The sequence below is a fragment of the Podarcis cretensis genome (assembly GCF_951804945.1).
Source record: "Podarcis cretensis genome assembly, chromosome: 1".
Lineage (NCBI taxonomy): Eukaryota > Metazoa > Chordata > Lepidosauria > Squamata > Lacertidae > Podarcis > Podarcis cretensis.
In genome coordinates this window covers 138,409,594-138,429,470 of record NC_137170.1, presented here as the reverse complement: position 1 = coordinate 138,429,470, position 19,877 = coordinate 138,409,594, and the positions used below count along the sequence as shown (strand labels likewise).

General features: G+C 43.4%; 1 protein-coding gene across 2 annotated transcripts in view; it reads left to right on the top strand.

The window, feature by feature from the left end:
* Positions 1 to 19,877, top strand: part of SPAG16 (sperm associated antigen 16) — a 437,472-nt gene that overhangs the window by 256,526 nt on the left and 161,069 nt on the right. For both annotated transcript variants that reach the window (XM_079978996.1, XM_079978995.1), the window contains one exon: positions 10,385 to 10,511. In XM_079978996.1, coding sequence (XP_079835122.1) covers positions 10,385 to 10,511 — 127 coding nt within the window. The remainder of the gene's footprint in view (positions 1 to 10,384; positions 10,512 to 19,877) is intronic.

Sequence of the window (19,877 nt, the reverse complement as noted above, 5' to 3'; positions counted from 1 at the left end):
TAGACACTTCCTGCTGAAGTCAGCAGACCAGAAATCTTAACAACACATTCATCAATTGAAAATAAAAATATTGAACCATGTTTGGATGGCAAATTGAGATAAAAGGTAAATTATTGGATTAACCTGATAAAACTGGGCAGCCATCCATTCAAGATATGCTGCAGGACTTTCCTGTTTAATCAAGATCTTGCCTGATAGGTGTGAATAAATGGTACTGGGTTTTATTTTGGTGCAAACAACAAGTTGAGTTATTCATGTGTTGCGTTTTATCTTTGTTCTGGCATTCAGAAACCGATATACACATATTATACATCAGAAAATAAAGCAGTTTAGAAGTAGAGAGCTAAAAGAGAGAGAGACAGAGATGTTTTACAGCTTTTTTTTCTTTTAAAAAAAGCAACAACCCCAGAAAATGAAACATTTTTCTACATTATTTGGGTTGTAGTCAACTAACTTTTACTAGAGTAGACCCACTGAAATTAATGGACCTAAGTTAATCATGCTAATTTCAATGGGTCTACTCTGAGTAAAAGTTAGTTGAATGCTACCCTTTATTATTATTTTCAACCCACTTCAAAAATCTACAGTAAAAATATTTTTGTCTGTAATAACTGAACTTTCTACTGCAATACCACTTGGCTACCATCCTGAGTTTTTGGTCATTCTGGGATATAATTGTTGCAGGATAACACTGTTGCAGCATAAACACTGTTGAATTCAGGGGGAAACAAGTTTATATATCCATGCATATCAGCCATTCAGCCTAAGAGACTGAATTATAAATCAGGAAGTTCCTGGTCCTGAATTTCACCTCTACCATCAGTAGCCTAAGGCAAGCCTCTATTCTCTCAGCTTCACTTCTAGAATTAATACTATTGCAAGGATTGCAACAAGCTAATGTTTGGACACTCAAAACATTACATAAATGCTAATTAATAGTATTGAACAAGAAATGAAATCTGTAGCTGTGAAGGGATAACACAGAGGGATAATTTGCTATATAAGCCTTGCAGAAGAGTTAGAGGGAAAAGTGCATCTCATTGCTGATCTCAGCTGCTGTGGTAACTCATGATAACCTTACTGTCACTGACACGGAGGCAGAGTTAATTCTTGTCTTCTAAACTGCTGAGCAGAAAACTAAACAAAAGAGAACAACACAGTTTAAGGATGATTTAGTTGTTTGTACTTTGTTAAATTTCAGATCTGGTCTATCCATTTGCATTTTTAGTTTGACACAGCAGTAGCCAATTGTAGGTCCAGGTACTGCTTCTGGAAAAGAGAGGCATCACATATCTGCTTCAAGAAGGAAGCAGTCCATGCTGCTCCCACAACCTGAGTTCGTTCTTTTTTCACCCTCTTCAGGTGTGGGGTGGGACTGAACCTCTTTTGCATTTGGTTTTACAGAACTGAGAACACTGTGAGCAAAAAGAAAAGGGCAAGATTCAGCCTGTGAGTCCACTATTGCAACAACATTTCTGCACTCTTTTCCCCACATGCCCCCTGCAGCTCCCCAAATTGGTTCTGGTGGGATCAGGAAAAGCTGCTGAACAGTGTGGGGGAAGAGGGGATCATTCCATCTGGCAAACAGAAATGCCATAGCACATGAGTAGGCAGACTAAGGCCCAGGGGCCAGATCCAGCCCAATCACCTTCTAAATACGGCCCATGGACTGTCCAGAAATCAGTGTGTTTTTACATGAGTAGAATGTGTGCTTTTTTTAAAAAAAATGCATCTCTGGGTTATTTGTGGGGCATAGGAATTCATTCATTCCCCCCCAAAAAATATAGTCTGGTCCCCCACAAGGTCTGAGGGACAATGGACCGGCCCCCTGCTGAAAAGGTTTGCTGACCCCTGCCATAGCACTACATTGAATTCTTCCCACAATGGGCTCATGTGCCACCCGCTCTAGACTATTCTCATTATGTCCACATCAGAAACATTAGTTAGTCTCAACTATGTTCAGAATCATTAATTACTGTTTGAAGCTATCTTGTTTCAATAAAATTAACACCAACTGCAGGTTGTCTTGATTCAGACGTAGTGAAGCCACTGTAAGTTGAAAACAGGCAAAAGTGCTGGAGAAGGAGAAGTGAGGCAGCGGCATTTGAGCCCGATGCTTATGGTGAATCAGGCCACTGATTTGCCACCACAAGTCCGCTCACCCCTCTTGGTGCGGCAGCGTTGCAGAACAGCGGAGGCTCCACTGGGGCCCCGATGATGGAACAATGATTTCAGTGCCCTTCCTGATAGGCGGTGGGGTCTTATGCCCCCACTGCTTATCAGGAGCCAGATCCTAGTCTGCACCCTGCTTTGGTGAATGGGCTTGCAGGCTGGGATTTGGCCATTTAAACAGTCTGCATCCAGGGTGCTACCTGTTTGTTCCTTCAGCGGTTGGGCATTGGGGGAATCTGTTATCTTGGATAGAGGGGAGGTTGTAGTCTCCCCCTGCCCCTCCAAATGCTGGGGTATCCTGTTAAAGGGATCTGGGGGGGGGAGGGAGTAGTCATGTCTGTGTGCCTGCCCATGTGGGGCCAGGGCCGAAGGCACTCCCCCAGATAGCAGTCCCTGCGGGGGTCACCCTATTTGATGTAAGTCAAAGGAACCCCCACCCAGATTGACCACATGTCACTTCTGGCAGGCGGGGAGAAAGTATTTTGATTGCCCCATGTCTAAGCCAAACCTCTTTCATCTGTATTCAGGAAAACTGTGGCCTGTTTTGATCCAAATCAGTCTTATTGGTCTCTTATTTATATTGGTTGGGGATCATACGGGGATCATAATGCCTGGACCTGCAACTGCATGTTAAACATGAAAATAATGAATTTGTCAGTAATAAATATGGATATGCAGCTAAGGTAGCCCAGTTCTTGATGTTTCTGATCAACATACCTTTTCTAAAAATTGTGGAAGCTGTAGAAGAATTATTCAGAAATATTTGCATTGAATGCTGAGGCATTCTAACTTATGAGGGAAATAGTGTTTGATAACATGTAGCTTCCAAGTATTACATGTTAGGCCAATCTTTTTTTCCAAATAAGAAACTTAGGAGTTTTGGAGACATCCCTAGTTACTCCCCACTGACTGAAAAGATCTAGTTAAGGAAGGGATCGTAGTGAATCCCAAAGGTATATTTGACTGCTTTTTATAGTCTGGAAAATATCATTTTTTAAAACATTTCATACACCATGTCAAGGTTGGCAGAGAAAATAAATTAATCTAGGATTATATTTCCATTTTAATAGCCTAATTTGACCTATTAGTATTATTTATCTGTTTTAGTTATCTAAATCCTGCCTTAAGGTAGCTTTTAAAAGATGCATCATAAACAATATCAGCATCATCAGGATCCTATCCACAAGACAGTTGAAGGTAGAACTGAGGTTTGGGGGTGTTGTCTCCCATCTGGGTTCAAAATATTGTGCAGAGCCTACATACAGGGAACAAACATTCCTACTTCAGACCTTTCCGCTCCAACTCATGAAAATTTATATATTTCAAGCTTTTTTTCTTTTTGAACATACTTAGAAGTTTGTACTAAAACCTAAAAACGAAGCCCTTTTATATTTCACAGAGATGATATGAGCACTCACCCACAAAGTCTGTGCTTTGATACTTGCTATGTCAATGGGCTTCAACTGACTTGATTTGAAATGGAATATGCATCCAGTCCAAAGAAAATCTGCCTGTGTTTCAAGCTACACATTGAGAGTTTTGGTTGGCTCACCTTCATGTTGTGTTCCTCTTGCATTTGTTCATCATGTCGTCAGTCAGAGCCTGAAGAGATTTGAAAGATGTGGAAACAGATATTTGGCTCATTGGAGAATAGCTAATTTAAATGACACTTTTGAACATGCTTGTATTCAAGTAGACAAAGATGCACAGTGGGTATCTGGCAAAATATCAGTAATGAAGTTATTTATTTATCAGTCCCATATGTCTTCCATTTTATCTTCACATTAATCCTGTCACATAGGTTTGTCTGAGGGTGACTGACTGAGTTCACTCAGCAAGTTTTGTGGCAATATTGTCACAATATTGTTGAAGCTTCCCTATCCAACATTTTTCTGGGTGTACAGACTGCAGACTTGGAGCATATTTACTTTGGAGCTTATGTTGGGGTTTATTCATCTTATAGAAGGTCAGACATGTTGAGAGGATAGGACCAGCAGATGTGACCACAATCTCTGCCTCCATCCTTACATCTAACATCTGATCAAAATATGCAAGAGGTTTAATATGTGAATTTCTTACTAATGCAGAGTGCTGGCAGTGATGACAATAGCATCATCATCGTCATATATCATACTCCAGTAGACAGTGATTTAAGTCACGGTAGCTCAACGTCCTCCAAACAACCTTTTGACATTCATTATTCTAAAAACAGTTCCTAAGGATCCTGGGTGAGCATTGCTGGCTAGATTCAACAAAAGGGTTGCACCCCAACTTTCAGCAGAATTCTATACATGTCTGCTCAGAAGTACGCTAAATGCAGGTAGGAATACAGTGCAAGTTATGTTCCTATTCAATGTGACTTGTTGTGACGAACATTTCACATTGATTTTAGTTGGGCCTAAAGACAACTAGCTGTCTGATCCAACCCAGCATATTCTGAGATTTAAGAAGTACTTTAAGTATTCGAACAGAACTCTTTTAAATAATTCTGTATACAGTGGTACCTTGGCTTACAAACATGTCGGGTTACAAACACTTCGGGTTACAGACTCCGCTAACCCAGAAATAGTACCTCGGGTTAAGAACTTTACCTCAGGATGAGAACAGAAATTGCGTGCCAGCAGTGCGGCGGCAGCGGGAGGCCCCATTAGCTAAAGTGGTGCTTCAGGTTAAGAACAGTTTCAGGTTAAGAACAGACCTCCAAAACAAATTAAGTTTGTAACCAGAGGTACCACTGTATCTGCCTGTATTTTGTGTATAGAACTCAAACCTGTATTTTGCTGTTTTCTGTTTGGTTTTGTTTCAATTTCATGTAGTATCTTCATCACAAGCAAATAATGATGATATACTTTCATAGCACGTCACATGTTCAAACAGCATAAAACATTATCTCCCTAATCCTTCATTACAATAATCAGTAAAAGTCTTATTTATAGTTCTAACAATAAAAACATGAATGAGATCACAGACTCTCATAATTAAATCTCACTCCCCCACCTTGTTAAATCCTAATTATAATATAAATAATCCCAAAATTTGTATTTCAAGGTCACAGATGATAGCAAATCGATTTTTCCCCAATCACAAGTTAGTATTTTAGTACATACAAAAATGTGTCTTACTAAGGCACATTAAGATACTGTTTCTAGTTATCTTCTTACAGAAGTCTTCTGTTCTAAAGCACACAAGACCTGCTGCCATAAACCTTTGTAGGAACATTCCCTGTAATTAACACAAGAAAAGTCATTGTATTCATTGTTTCATTGGGCAGGCTCATTAAAGGACCAACAAGGCTCACATTAACACAGGTTCTTGTGTCATTTTTCTTAATATCCCATTAGACTGTAGGATCCTCTGCGGCCCTTTCTCTGAACTCCTCCGCATATTCTAGGGCAACAGTGTGGTGTAGTGGTTAAGAGTGGTGGACTCGTAATCTGGTGAACCGGGTTTGCTTCCCCGATCATCCACATGCAGCTGCTGGGTGACTTCTCTGAAGTCTCTCAGCCTCACTCACCTCACAGAGTGTTTGTTGTGAGGGAGGAAGGGAAAGGAGATTGTTAGGTGCTTTGAGACTCCTTCGGGTAGTGATAAAGCGGGATATCAAAGCCAAACTCTTCTTCTTCCCCAGCTGTCAATTTGGCTTTGAGGATGATATGCTGACAGTTAAACAGATGCCATCCTCTGTCAGGATAGGCTGAGCATATAACTCCCGCATAAATGGAAAACACAGTAATCCAGTTATGGTAGTTGCATTCAATGGTTATCTTCTATTCCTTCTTTTACCACTCATCCGGTTTTGATTTTATACTATAAGAGGAGGCAGGGACAGCAGGGGAAACATGTCTATAAACTCACTATTGAGGATGCGCTCACGTATTTTCCCCCCATAAGTGAATTCTGGGGGTTGGTCTGTGTGCTTAAAAGTAGACTCCCTAATACGCCCCTTGGAGTCTAAACCCTCCTCGCCACAAGAAGCTGTGGCTCCATTATCACTCCTGTGCTTCCTATTTCTCTGTATCCAGACCCACAGGCGATCTAGCTGTCATGACCCAGTACCCCTAATCTGGTCCTCGTGGTCACTATCAGAATAATCAGACTTACTTGAGGAATCCCTCCTGGACTTACGTCCCCTTCTCCTGGTTCTGTGGGATCTTTTTCTCCTGTGCTGCGACCTATGTGGTTCGGGGCTCATAAAACTGTCAGATAGGCTAGAGCAGTGGTGGTAAACCTATGGCACGCATGCCAGAGGGGTGGGCACGCACACCCAGCACATTGTGTGTGTGTGTGTGTGTGTGTGTGTGTGTGTGTGTGTGTGCGCGCGCGCAAAACGGAGCTACAATCTCCAGGTGGGCCCCCGAGAGTTCTGAGCAGCCACCTTCCTCCTCCTGCTGCTGCTGCAAGGTTGAGGCCTTACACATCCTTTGGCCGGGGCCAATGGGAGTAGAGTCAGAAGTGGAGTGGAGGCTTCGCGTTCCCACTTGCGTGCAAGCAGGAGCAGGGCGGGGATCTCTCAGCTAGGAAGCACAAAGCCTCCTCTTCTGAGAGATCCCCGCCTCCACTCCTGCCTCCACGTAGGAGTGGGATTGGGCAGCTCAGCTGAGGAGTGCCTGGCTGTCTTCAGGTGGTGCAGGGGCTCTCAGATGCAGCTTCCGGGCTGCCTCCACCTCCCCCAATTTCAGCAGCTATTCAGCTTAGCTGCCTTCACGGGTTGCAGGGGATCTGATGCGGAAGTGGGGGCTCCTTTTCTCTCTTGAGGGGAGTGCAGCCACGAACCCCGCAATGGAAAGTGCAATGGAGCCTGCACCTCCCCAGCTGAGCAGCCCCGATCCAGCTCCTGTCCCCGTGCAAGCAGCAATGCTGCCTAGCAGAGCAGCCCGATCCCCCTCCTACTCAGCTGCAAGCAGGAGCAGGCTGGAGGGGTGGGGTGGCGGTGACATCCCTTACCAGCTCACTTGCCGCCCCAGCCAGCCTTCCCTCACTCTGAAAACGGAAGTGTGGCATTCAAAACGGAAGTTATACTCAGAACAGAGCATGTTCCACTACCGGAAAAAGTTTGAAAACCCAAACACTCGTTTCCGGGTTTGAAGTGTTTGGGTTCCAAGCATTTTGAGAACTAAGCTATTCGCAAACCGAGGTACCACTGTGTTGCTCCACTCTCTCTCCACGGGGATGCGCCAACCTCCCCTTCTAATCTAAGACCTCAGTATTCAGGTTAAATTGCCATGTTGGCACTTTACGATAAATAAGTGGGTTTTGGGTTGCAGTTTGGGCACTTGGTCTCTAAAAGGTTCACCATCACTGCCCTATGTCATCCTCCCATTGTTTTTTGATTACGTCGAGGGGGGTTGTGGGGTTTTGTAGCAGTATTTTCTATACTGTGGATACCATCCCTTTGCTGTGTCCCTTTGTTAGGAAGAGGTTTTCAAAGGTTGTCAAGGGCCTAGTTGCTGCTGATTTTACTACTGGATTGTTTAAGAGGGCATGTGATTGGTGGTGTGCTAGCCAGGGCATTTGAGTGCCCCCTAGCTTGTCATGCATTTCTTGTGTCAATGTGGGTTTGTTATTTTTGTAGGTCTGCTAGGCAGTATAAGCCTTCAGCTTGCCAGGTTTTTATCTGGAGGTTTTGTGCTGCGTGGTGGAATAGTGGGTGGTGTGCCAGGGGGATCAGTGGGGATGGGGGGTAAGGGGGGCATGTTGCCTCTTTTAAAGTGGTGTGAAGTGCATTAATTTGTATGTAAAAAATGTTTCCTCTCCTGGAAAAAGTGTCTCTGGGAGAAGAATTTTGTCCATTCTTGATAGAATTGTTCTTCTGTCCAGTAAGGAAGACAGAAGGGGAAGAGGGTCAGGGAGACAGAGGTATGCTTCAAAATGTGCATTTTTCTTTGCGGAAAGTCATAAGACTTTTGCCTTCTTTTCAGCAGTTGCTTTGAGTGTGGCTGCACACTTTCATTTAAATTATGTCTCAGCTTGAAGAAGATGAGTTTGTTTTATGTAGCAGTCAGAGGTTCGGAACAATATCAGTCACTGAGCTACCAGAATGGTAAATTAAATCTGGAGAGAGTGAAGGGAGCTTGCTCATCACTACACACTGATATAGAAGCGGCAAAGAGGGAGAGCTGAAACAGGCCCAAGTGTTTATGTTCTTGATGGAAACGTACAAATCATTTCCTTCCTTCCTTTAGTTGTCGTGGTCCATCACTTTAGTCCATTTTCACCTTGCTAAGGGATTCTGAATGGGCCTCCCTGCTCTGACACCTAATTAATCTCTCACAAGCCTCTTCTTGCAGCCTGTCTGTCTGCAGCCCCCCACATCCTATCTGAGTTACTCATAATATATATTCCTTTCTTGCCTTGTCTTTTCCCCTGAAGATGCAGCTTTCAATTTCTCTATTGGGAACTGTCTGATATAAATCAATCTGTTCTTCTTGTTCTACCCCACAGGAATTTATCAGCAGTCTCCAGCACATTCTTTCTCTCTTTGCATTTCTGTCAGAAGTATGATATGGTAATTGTTAGGAGTACACAATTTGTTCAGTGCTAATTGATTATTTCAAACTATTTTACCTACATCTTTCTCTATTCAGATAATGTAAACACTATTGCCACAAATACAGGCTTTATCGAAGACTCGTATTATAATTTGGAGCACAGACTGTGACAACTGAAAGGAATCACACAGGTCATCTTGTGCTAATGTGACTCAACCACCTTTCATATCCTGTGAACATGCAGCGTGCCATTTCCCCAGATTGTTTCTTTGTGTCTAATTGGAATGAGCTCTCACAGCCTGTACTGTGCTTGCGTGGTGCCTGCATTCCAGGACTCTCCTCTAATGCTAGAAATGTAATGATGTGCTGAATCTCTAATAACCTATTCAATTCACTGTGTAATTGATTATTGACTTACAAAAATGGCCACTGCCATTAGGATTTAAACAGCTGGGTGTGATAAATATAAACAGCATTCCAGACTTGCAAAACAGAAGTTAACTCCCGCTTGAGAATTGGCCACAAAGGACATAATATACCTTTGAAAACCATTTTCTGGGGAATAAGAAGGCGGGCGGGGGGTTGCTATCTCTTTGCTCTGCATGACGGCTTCTAGGAAATATAGGGCTGGCTACCCTTGGAAACAGGATGCTGGGTCAGATCTTACAGGGCTATGTGTAAATTCTTAAGAAATTTCTAGGCAATTTGAAACACTGATAGTCTTCAGTTGTAAAGCACATTGGTGGTGGACTACACATTCACACAAACACAGACACATACGTCTCATCGCCCACTCTCACACAAAGACAGGTGTGCACATGCAACACAGAGACATACATGCATCTTGCACAGTCATGGAGAGAGAGACATGTGGGAAGGGTCACTGCCATGCATCCATTTGCCTTTTTTTCCCTAAAAATAACCCTTTTTTTGTTTGTTTTTCTGTTTTATCATATCATCATTGCATACTGTATTATAGTCATATTCAGGATATTAAGAGGGGGAAATAACATAAATGTAAGACATACATAAATAAATAAATAGTAGTAACATAACTTCTTCCTCCAGTTTTCCATTTAAATACACCCACACAGCCTGCCCACATTTCCCATCTGCCAAACAGGGAAGAGTTATTTCCATATGTGTATCTTCTATTAAAATGTGGCAGATCACTTTCCTATGAGGCTAATAGTAGCACAAACACAGTGATCTTTGTGGGATTAAATCTTAACCTCCTTTGTTCTCTGTATCTGCATAGGGTAAGGTGGGCTCGGTGGGTCACAGGGCTTCAGTTTCACAGGTAGGGATAGCAGCTCCATCGTTCTATGAAATATCAACATTTCATGCCTTTCTATGACATTCATTTATTGTAATTGCAATGCAAGAATGTGCATGAACAATGTAGCACATAAAACGAAAGTCAAAGAACTGGAAATAGTTTGCTCAAGTGAATCTAACTGGCACAATTAATGAGCTTGTTAGTGGCCTTGTTATGTAGAAAGGCAGGGTATAAATATTGGAAGTAAGTAAGTAAGTAAGTAAGTAAGTAAGTAAATAAATAAATAAATAAATAGTGGGGGGAGGGGGTTTGTCAACATGAATAGTGTGGATGCCAAATTATAATTTGTCGGTCAGTTGTAGTTATGCTTCCTTTTGCTGTTGGAAAACTTTGCCAAGTTATTCCACTATGGTTGCTTAGGATATGTCATTGTGTTCTTTTGCAGTGAGCGGTGCAGATACACCTTTCGTGGCCATAAGGATTCAGTAAACAGCATTGAATTTCTTCCTTTCTCCAACATCATTCTCACCAGCTCTGCAGACAAGACATTGTCTCTTTGGGATGCCAGAACAGTAAGCTAACTTATTGCTTTGGGAACTGGGTGAACTCATAAAACTCACAAACACACTGCTTGCTTGATGGGAAATATTTGAATCTTTTGTAATAATACCTCAATCAAGTGGATGACATCAAGTTATAGGGAGGAAGTAGGAGGGAAATGAGGAATGTCCCAATTTAATAAAGGTGATTTCCCCCTCTGGACTCCAATAACTTATGCATTTAGAGACCACTGAACTTTACGTAAACATATAATATATAATATTTCTGAACACTGAACACCAAGTTTTTGTAAGTTTCCTTCCATTGCCAGGTGCTTTGGGAGGTTGTTCTGTGGACTCCTGCCTATCAGTCTTGGGCTCAGTCATCTCCTGATCTATTATAGCAGACTCAGCCCTGATTCTGGTCTGGCTCCTTAGCTGGTGACTCTGAGGCCTCCAACCCTGTGTTTTAAAGGCCGCTGAACTTTGAGATCCTGACACCACCTCCCCCTCCATGGTCTCAATGCAGATAGCCACAATGGAATTGCTGACATGGGCATGAACAGCTTCCCACAAATAGTCCTTGGGTAGGTAGCGCTTCCAGTCAGTGAGGCATTATAAGAGTCTCTGATGCATTCATGATTCTAGAATTTGAGCCACTTCATATTCTTCCTGCCTGTTGTCCGTGAGTGGTGTGGCTGGAGGTTGGTGTCTTTCTGGATCTGGATTTAGCATAGCTGAAACCAGGAGCGACTGATGAAACCAGGAGCAACTGATGCTTACAGCTGAAGCCTGTAAGCAACAGGGTTTTCAGAAAGGGGCAAAGCTGTTATCAGGGTTGGGGCAGTGGCGGAGGAAGAGTGTGCGGGGGTGTGTGGTCTGCCCAAGGTGTCATCACTGGGGTGTGTGTGACAAAATGAGTTTTTTTAAAAAAATAATAAATTGGCTCACAAAACTTTTTAGGAGTGACGTGGTGGCTTAGGCGCCTGCAGGTTCCTGAAACGGCAGCATGGGACATGTGCCTGCCTACTTCCTCTCCCTCAGCCGCCCTACAGCTGAGGGGGAGGTGGCGGAGAGACTCCAAGCGTTGGAGTGGCTCGCCCCACCCCCACAGGCAGCTCACCCCGCCCTCATGGGCAGATTGCCCTGCCCCCTGCTGCAGGACACGCCCCCATACCAGGCACCTGAGCGGCTAGCTACGCCACTGGGTGGGGGGACCTACTTGCAATCTATTTTACTAGATAGGCATTCAGTGTCAGTTGGAGAGTTGATGAGCATACTCAAGAGGGTTCTCAGCCTGCCATTTGCGGTCAGCATAGGCCTTGCATTTGGCATGGTTCAACTTGACTCTGAGGTCCTCCTGGATAGCCTGATAAGATGCACCAGCAGCTGGAAATTGGTGGAAGAAGTGACATCTGGGAAATAGAGGGTTTGGAAGTATTGCTGAGGAAAAACTGAGAGCTGTTATAGGCCAAAATCTGCTATGCCCAACAGATCTACCCAGTTCTGCTGTTGATGGGATGTTGCTCCTATGTAGGGCTGATCCCTTCTGTCTGCCCATCACTTTGAGGATGATAGGCTGAAATATAGGCATGGATTTCTAGCAGGTTGCATAGGGCATGGCAGAACTATGGCCTTTGGTCTGAAACAGTATGGGCCAAGAATCCATGTAGATGGAATAGGGTTGCTGTTTCATGGGTACTTGGGGTTCTCTGGCAAGAAATGAAGTGGGTCATATTAGTGAGGACATCAGTGACGACAGTGTGGTTGTGAATTGCCTAGAGGGGAACTGGTCTGTGCAGAAGTCCCTAATCAATATTTGTCATGGTCTGGGTAGTCTTTTCTTCTTTTGTATGATTACTTAAACAGGGACGTGGGTGGCGCTGTGAGTTAAACCACAGAGCCTAGGGCTTGCTGATCAGAAGGTCGTGGTTTGAATCCCCGCGACGGGGTGAGCTCCCGTTGCTCAGTCCCTGCTCCTGCCAACCTAGCAGTTCAAAAGCATGTCAAAGTGCAAGTAGATAAACAGGTACCGCTCTGGCGGGAAGTTAAACGGCGTTTCCGTGTGCTGCTCTGGTTTGCCAGAAGCGGCTTAGTCATGCTGGCCTAATGACTCGGAAGCTGTACGCCGGCTCCCTTGGCCAATAAAGCAAGATGAGCACCGCAACCCCAAAGTCGGTCACGACTGGACCTAATGGTCAGGGGTCCCTTTACCTATGATTACTTAAAGTACCAACCACAGTCACTGCCCCCACTCACTACACTTACCCCACCCCACACTGCTCAGAGATGGACACTTAATCTTTTAACTGTTCTATTTGCCTGAATTCAGATCACTTCAGTAAAAATTGTTTTACTGTCTGAAACTCTAACTGTGGCTGGTAGCTGGCTGCCTTTCCAAGCAGAAAAGGGTGTGCATGTTGCAAATGAAATGAATGCATGACATAATGGCATTTTCACATAAGAAATACTAACTCTTCTTTCTGCTTTTGACAATGCATGCTGCTGATTGCTGACAGTCACATCAGGGGAGAATTTGCATTTAAAAAAAGCATTCTGTAAATTTGTTGTGTAATGCCAATGCATGGCATAGCATATTAAGAAATCATCGTCTAGATATAACAGACAGAGCACACACATAGTTCCAATACATGTTTACTCTGGCTGGATCAAACTAGGACCACAGAAATAATGACAGTGAGATGAGCAGAGTGACGATCTTAAGCTCAGAGACTGAAAACAGTGATGAGAAATACAGGGTGAAAAAGTTATCAAAAGATTGGTATCAAAGAGTGCTCACAAGCTCTCACGTGTATGGCAGGAGATCGTTTTGTGCATGAGCAGCCAAGCTCTGTCAAAACTTGCTATTCTGCTTACTTTTAACAAATTTTGTCACCATCCCTACCTGACAGTAAAAGGGCCAGGAAGGAGTAAAGCAGATGAACCCACATGCACATGTGGTTTTGCTAAGCCAAGGTTTGACTTAATTAGTTGTGTGAACCAGGCTAATATCTGTTCCTTAAGTACACAGCCTCTTATATTTACTTCTTTCTGCAATATGCAGCAGCCTCTGATGATGAAGCAGTGGCTGTAACTATTGTTAGATACATCAGGCATCGTAAGAAACCATGTTCTACAAACCCACTTCACATTATGGTTTCTGATTCTCTTTTGTTGGCATATCTCAGACTGGTTTGCTAAATCATTCCACGCTGTACTTTTTCTTCTTTAACCATGAATGTGATGATTTCTTTGAACCTTTATGTGATATATCTGTGTTGGCTTATAGGCTCTATAAATAACTTTCCTTAAACAATAACATTTTATTTAAATTATACTAAGAGAAAATGCCAAATAGAAAAATAAGAACAAGATTTAGAAAGCAACAAGAAACTTAAATGTGGGTATCATTGTTCACTCTAATAAGTTGTGGGTCATTTCACCCTTGAGTGGAATGGTCTTCCTGGGGAGCTTGTGGACTGCCCTTCCTTGGGGGGGGGGGCGTTTAAGCAGAGACTTGATGGCCATCTGTCAAGGATGCTTTAGCTGAGATTTCTGCATTGCTGGAGTTTGGACTTGATGAACCATGCTATGATATCATTGCTAGTCTTAACTGGATTTTTAAAAAATGTAGTTCACTCTTTTAAATCCTTCCAGGCGTACACAGGTTAACTATGGGTTTGAGAATACATTAAGGAATTTTTCAGAGTGTTAAGTTGTGGGTGAACATATCAGGCGACACAGTGATTCTTCAAACAGCTCCTGTTTATTCACAGGCTAGAACAGAACTGAACTGAAGGGTTCAGCCAGCCTGCTTATATAGAGCTCTACTACAACGCAACTGTAACACTTTCTGTAACTATCCAGTCACTGAACGTCACTTTCAATCCCTTATTTGCATATGTGGACCTGAGTGAAAACTATCTACAGTATCCCCCTGCTGGCCTAGGGTGAGAACTTCAGTACATAACACAGAGAATGTGAAAAACATAGAATACCTACTCTAGTACATTATGCTTTCATCATTATATTCTTCCTCCACCTTTTTCTATTTCTTTTTGACTAGTTCAACAAGAATTTTATCTTTGTTGTTTTCCACAGAGCAGTCTAATGTTGTCATCTGGGCAGTGAGGATTTGATACGGATGATAGGTAGCTGATGTAAAAATAATTATGTGTAGAAACCTTGAAAATGAGAAAAAAGGCCAGCAGGATATGGACCACAGCTTCAGAAAGACTGAGCTGAATCTTCTGTGAATATATAGTTGGTGTGCATTGAATGAATAGAAATACATGAATATTGAGATTGCCATGGTAAGTGAAGCAGGAGGTTTCAAAAACTGATGCAAACCAAGGTCACACATGGTGGCATCTCTATTTCTGCTCCTCCATTCCTTCATATAGATAATGTCACTCACCAGTGCCGTAGTCACAAAGGCACAGTACATCTTTTAACTTCAGGCAGCAGTTATATTATTCCTAGAGAAACTTGGGTGTCTGTTGAGTGGCCTAATAGTCACGTGCCTGCTGAAAAACAGCAGAACTTCAGTCACAACATGTCCCATTATTGATTTCAGTGGGGCCTAAATTCTTCTAGTTTAATCTGGTTCCAGGTCATTATTCCTTATAAATTTGCTCAACTATGTCAGTTCCATTGTATCAGAAACAGGAAATACGTTTATGTGGGAGAAAGGTTATGCTTAGGATTTGTCTGTTCTTCAGAAATAAAAGTAACAGATGGCTAAAGACTGGTCAGCTGAAATAGCTGTCTTTTCCATTCTTATGTCATTCCTCTTTTCTTCTTACTCCATGCCCCACTATGCCCCCAGTAGATTGGCAGGTAGCCAAGGGGGAGGGCAGGGGGCAGCTGCCCCCCCCAATCAATACAAATCTGCCCCCCAACAGAAATCCTGATAATGCCCATAGGCAGGCAGTGAAGACTTGTACTCTTCCTTTGCTGCTGCTAAGGAGAAGCGGCAATGTGTTCAGCGCATGATCCAACTAAAATCATTCTTCGTGTTGGCTCTTCTGCATGCATGTGTGTTTGTGTGAAGGAGAGGGCGAGTTGTGTGTCTCATTTGTAGGAAATCCACTGGGGGGGGGGGAGGCAGTGCTTTTCTTTACACCTTCCAGACACTGCAGTGAACTCTGTAGAAGAGGTGAATGCATCTTTTATAAAGTGTTCAGGTTCCTCCCTCCCAATGCATCCTCATTAGGACCACTTCTAAGATGAGGCATGAACTCCACAAAGAGTCACTGCCAGACACCCTGAAGAAAAGAGGTACTGTGAACTGCAGACATCCCCCAAAGTATTTTCATCTGGAATGATTAACTCCTATATCTTGCAATACTGTGCATGTATTTATGTATCTAAATATATTGAATGGAATTCAACATAGCAGTTAGTGACCCCCTGTGTGACCCCTGCAAATCCACTAAACCTATTCTGGACTTTCCCTGAACCCTACATTGCAAATTTAGGGGGCACTGGGGTGGGTAGAAGTCCTGTTTCACAAGCGGACCTTGCTCCACACACACAACTTAGCTGAATCCCACCCATTATTTTTCTCACTTCTATCCAAATGTTCAACCAGCTGAGTCTTCAAACAGTTGCTGTTATTATATATGAATCCACTTTTACATAGTGTCAGGGAACTGCCATCGGAGAGTCAGGTGGTGGAAGGGCTCAAGGAGGCTAGGAGACCCTCGGATGCTGAGGAAGGAACCAGCAGGGGGAGAGAGAGAGTTCCCGCAGAAACTCAGTCGGAGGGATGGCTCCAAGATACTTCCAGTGAGAACAGTGGAGAAGTCTCAGGACCTCCGTTGGGGACGCCTACTCCGCGCAGGAAACTGTCACGCAGAGAATCCAGAAGGAGAGTTTCCGTGAAGGAACTCTTATGTTGGCGTAAATTCCGGAAGCGCCCACTGACGGATTCTGCCAGCGATTGAGGTAGCCATGCACCCATGGCTCCGCGGTCTGGGAGAGTTTTTAGAAACTGATTGCATGAGTTGAGAACTCAACCATTTACGCACAAGCAGCCCCTTGACCCATAACACATAGTATTATTATTAGTAGTAGTAGTATTTATTAGAATTAGAATCTATATACCACCTTTCATTTCAAGAAGCAATATCAATGCAGTTTGCAAACAAACAAAAGCCAACAGCAAAATAACAAGAATAAAAACATTATAAAAGTACAGCTACATGCAATTAAAATACATAGTAAAACAACTACATTTTAACATCCATAATCAAAGTTATTTAATAAACCTTTCTGAAAATATCAAAATGTTGCACTACCAAAGGTTTTGATGCAGTCTTAATATATATTTGCCTTTTCTCCTATACCAGATATTCTGAGGCACTCTCACACAGTCATAGATCAGAGTTGAGAATATGGGACCTGTTTTCTTTCATTTGGGGGCCCCCTCCCTAATCCCTAGGGGCAGTCATCCACATATACTTGAATAAGTATGTTTGCTCATTCCCCAGCTGTATCACCAGCTGAAATACCCTTAACATGGACTGCAGGTACTGGAATAAGTGAAACTGGCCAACCCTGACGAAAGTATAAAACTCCCATTATGATAATGCTTTTGTTTAGAGCCAGACTGTAGCTCATAACCCAAACTTTTATAGAAAACAGCGAGAAACAACTCAGGCAGAGCACTGGCATGGATGATTGTGCTATAGAATCATCATTCTCTCTATTAGCAAACTCAGGTGACTGAATGCCTATCAATTTGGAAGCAAAATGGGGCCACCCAAAAGTAAGGTACAGTGGTACCTCAGGTTACAGACGCTTCAGGTTACAGACTCCGCTAACCCAGAAATAGTGCTTCAGGTTAAGAACTTTGCTTCAGGATGAGAACAGAAATCGTGCTCTGGCAGCACAGCAGCAGCAGGAGGCCCCATTAGCTAAAGTGGTGCTTCAGGTTAAGAACAGTTTCAGGTTAAGAACGGACCTCGGGAACGAATTAAGTTCTTAACCCAAGTTACCACTGTAGTGGTTTCTGCATACTCAAGGGATTCTCTAGGTATGCAGAAGTACAGTATATAACTCTGTAAAATAAAAAATAGCCACCTCCCCACCGCCACGTCTTTGCACCATATAACAGGAAAAGGACACACTTTCCCTTTTCTGCTCTCCAGATCTACCCTCATTCCTCACTATTTAGCTATATAAGCAAACCCTATAAGTGTCCCTATTTTCCAGGGATAGTCCCAGAAGCCATCCGTATTTCTGATTTGATCCCGGAATGTCCCACTTTTCCATAGGATGTCCCCGTTTTCATCAGAGAAATGTTGAGAGGTACGAAATTATGCGACCTCGGAGCCAAGGAGGTAAATAACTATACAACCTTTAAAAGGCATCTGAAGTCAGCCCTGTATAGGGAAGTTTTTTGATGTTTAATATTTCATTATGTTTTTATATTTGTTGGAAGCCACCAAACTGGCTGGGCCAACCCAGTCAGATGGGTGAGGTATAAATAGTAAAAGTTGTTGTTGTTGTTAAATAGGACATCTCTATTTTAACCAGAGAAATGTTGGTGGGTATTTATAAGTTTCAGAGGTAACAGATCTTAGCCAACTGTAACAGCAGGGACAGACCTTGGGGGATGGAAAATGGGGAAATAGGTTCTTTCCCCTTTATTGGCTCTTAAAACTTCCCACCATGCCGGAACACAAATACAAGGCTTCTCTTCTAGGCTGGTGGAAGCCTTGGATAGGATAACTCCTATTCTCATCTATCTCAGTCCAGTTAAGCCCAGATCTTACCCAAATGCACATAAATCCCATTCCATTCTTCTTCACCAATATGAACACTAGAACCCTCATTCTCTCTTTTCAAAGCATGCATGTCATGCACTCCCATTGGCAGAAAGGACAGGACTCCTGTACACATGGCAGATCCACTTGTGCTCCTCCGGACTGAGCCCTTATTGCTTCATGTGCTGCTGCATAACTAACTACATTATGTTCTAGCTTCATAGTGCAGATTCCTGTGCGAAAGCAGAGGGTAAATAAGAATAATAGTATTTACAAAATTCTATGGTGGATTGAATGATTGAAGGGGATGCAGGTGGCGCTGTGGGTTAAAGCCTCAGCGCCTAGGGCTTGCCGATCGAAAGGTCGGCGGTTCGAATCCCTGCGGCAGGGTGCGCTCCCGCTGCTCGGTCCCAGCGCCTGCCAACCTAGCAGTTTGAAAGCACCTCCGGGTGCAAGTAGATAAATAGGGACCGCTTACCAGCGGGAAGGTAAACGGTGTTTCTGTGTGCGGCTCTGGCTCTGGCTCTGGCTCTGGCCAGAGCAGCGATGTCACGCTGGCCACGTGACCCGGAAGTGTCTCCGGACAGCACTGGCCCCTGGCCTCTTAAGTGAGATGGGCGCACAACCCCAGAGTCTGTCAAGACTGGCCCATACGGGCAGGGGTACCTTTACCTTTACCTTTATGGTGGATTGAAGCCTGTTTACTCAGTATTTAACTCCAGAGACATTGACAGGAGTATGATAGCTGATGAGGATGGCCTTTATATCATATGCCTCCTGTGTTGCCTTTTTGGATATTCCCAGGGACCATGTTAGTTTTTCAACTTGTGACCTGTTGCTTTAGCTTTTGAAGCATTTACTGAATACCATTCATGCCCGTGTTGAACAGGATTAAGTCTTCTGGTTTCATTATTTTTCAGCCTATATATATATATATGCTTTGAGAGTGATGCATACTCTTTCTGCTAACCAGAAGGTTCCCATTTACGCCAGTCAATGAAAAAGGTGTAAATTTAATCCATTTCCATGGTCAATTTGCTTCCCTCCCCCCACCGCACAAGGACAACAGGTCAGTTAGGGGACTTGCCAGTTTATGTCAATCTCAGCCTTCATCCCAGTCACATGGGAAAACTGCATATAGTTTGAGCAGCTCTGGACATGTTTCTCTCAACTTTGGAGCTGAGGAGGGCTCAGGAATCCCTGTACAGTTGTACCTTGGAAGTCGAACGGAATCTGTTCTGGAAGTCCATTCGACTTCCAAATCATGACCTCTGATTGGCTGCAGGAAGCACCTGCAGCCAATCGGAAGCTGCGGAAGCCCCACCAGACTTTTGGCTTCCAAAAGAACATTGAAAAAACAGAACAGTCACTTCCGGGTTTTTATCGTTTGGGGGCCAAAACATCCGAGTTACAGGGCATTTGACAACCATGGTACGACTGTACTGAATACCCCTTGATTCAGCAGGGGTCAAGCCAAAGGCTTGGCAGAACTAGTGGGTTTTAAGGAAGGATTTGAAGAGAAAGTGAGATGCATTATGCCAAATAGATGTTTGTGAGAGAGTTCTAGGCATAAAGGGGCATCAAGGGAGAAACAAAAGCCAGTAAGGAGGTAGAAGTCCTTTGGGCA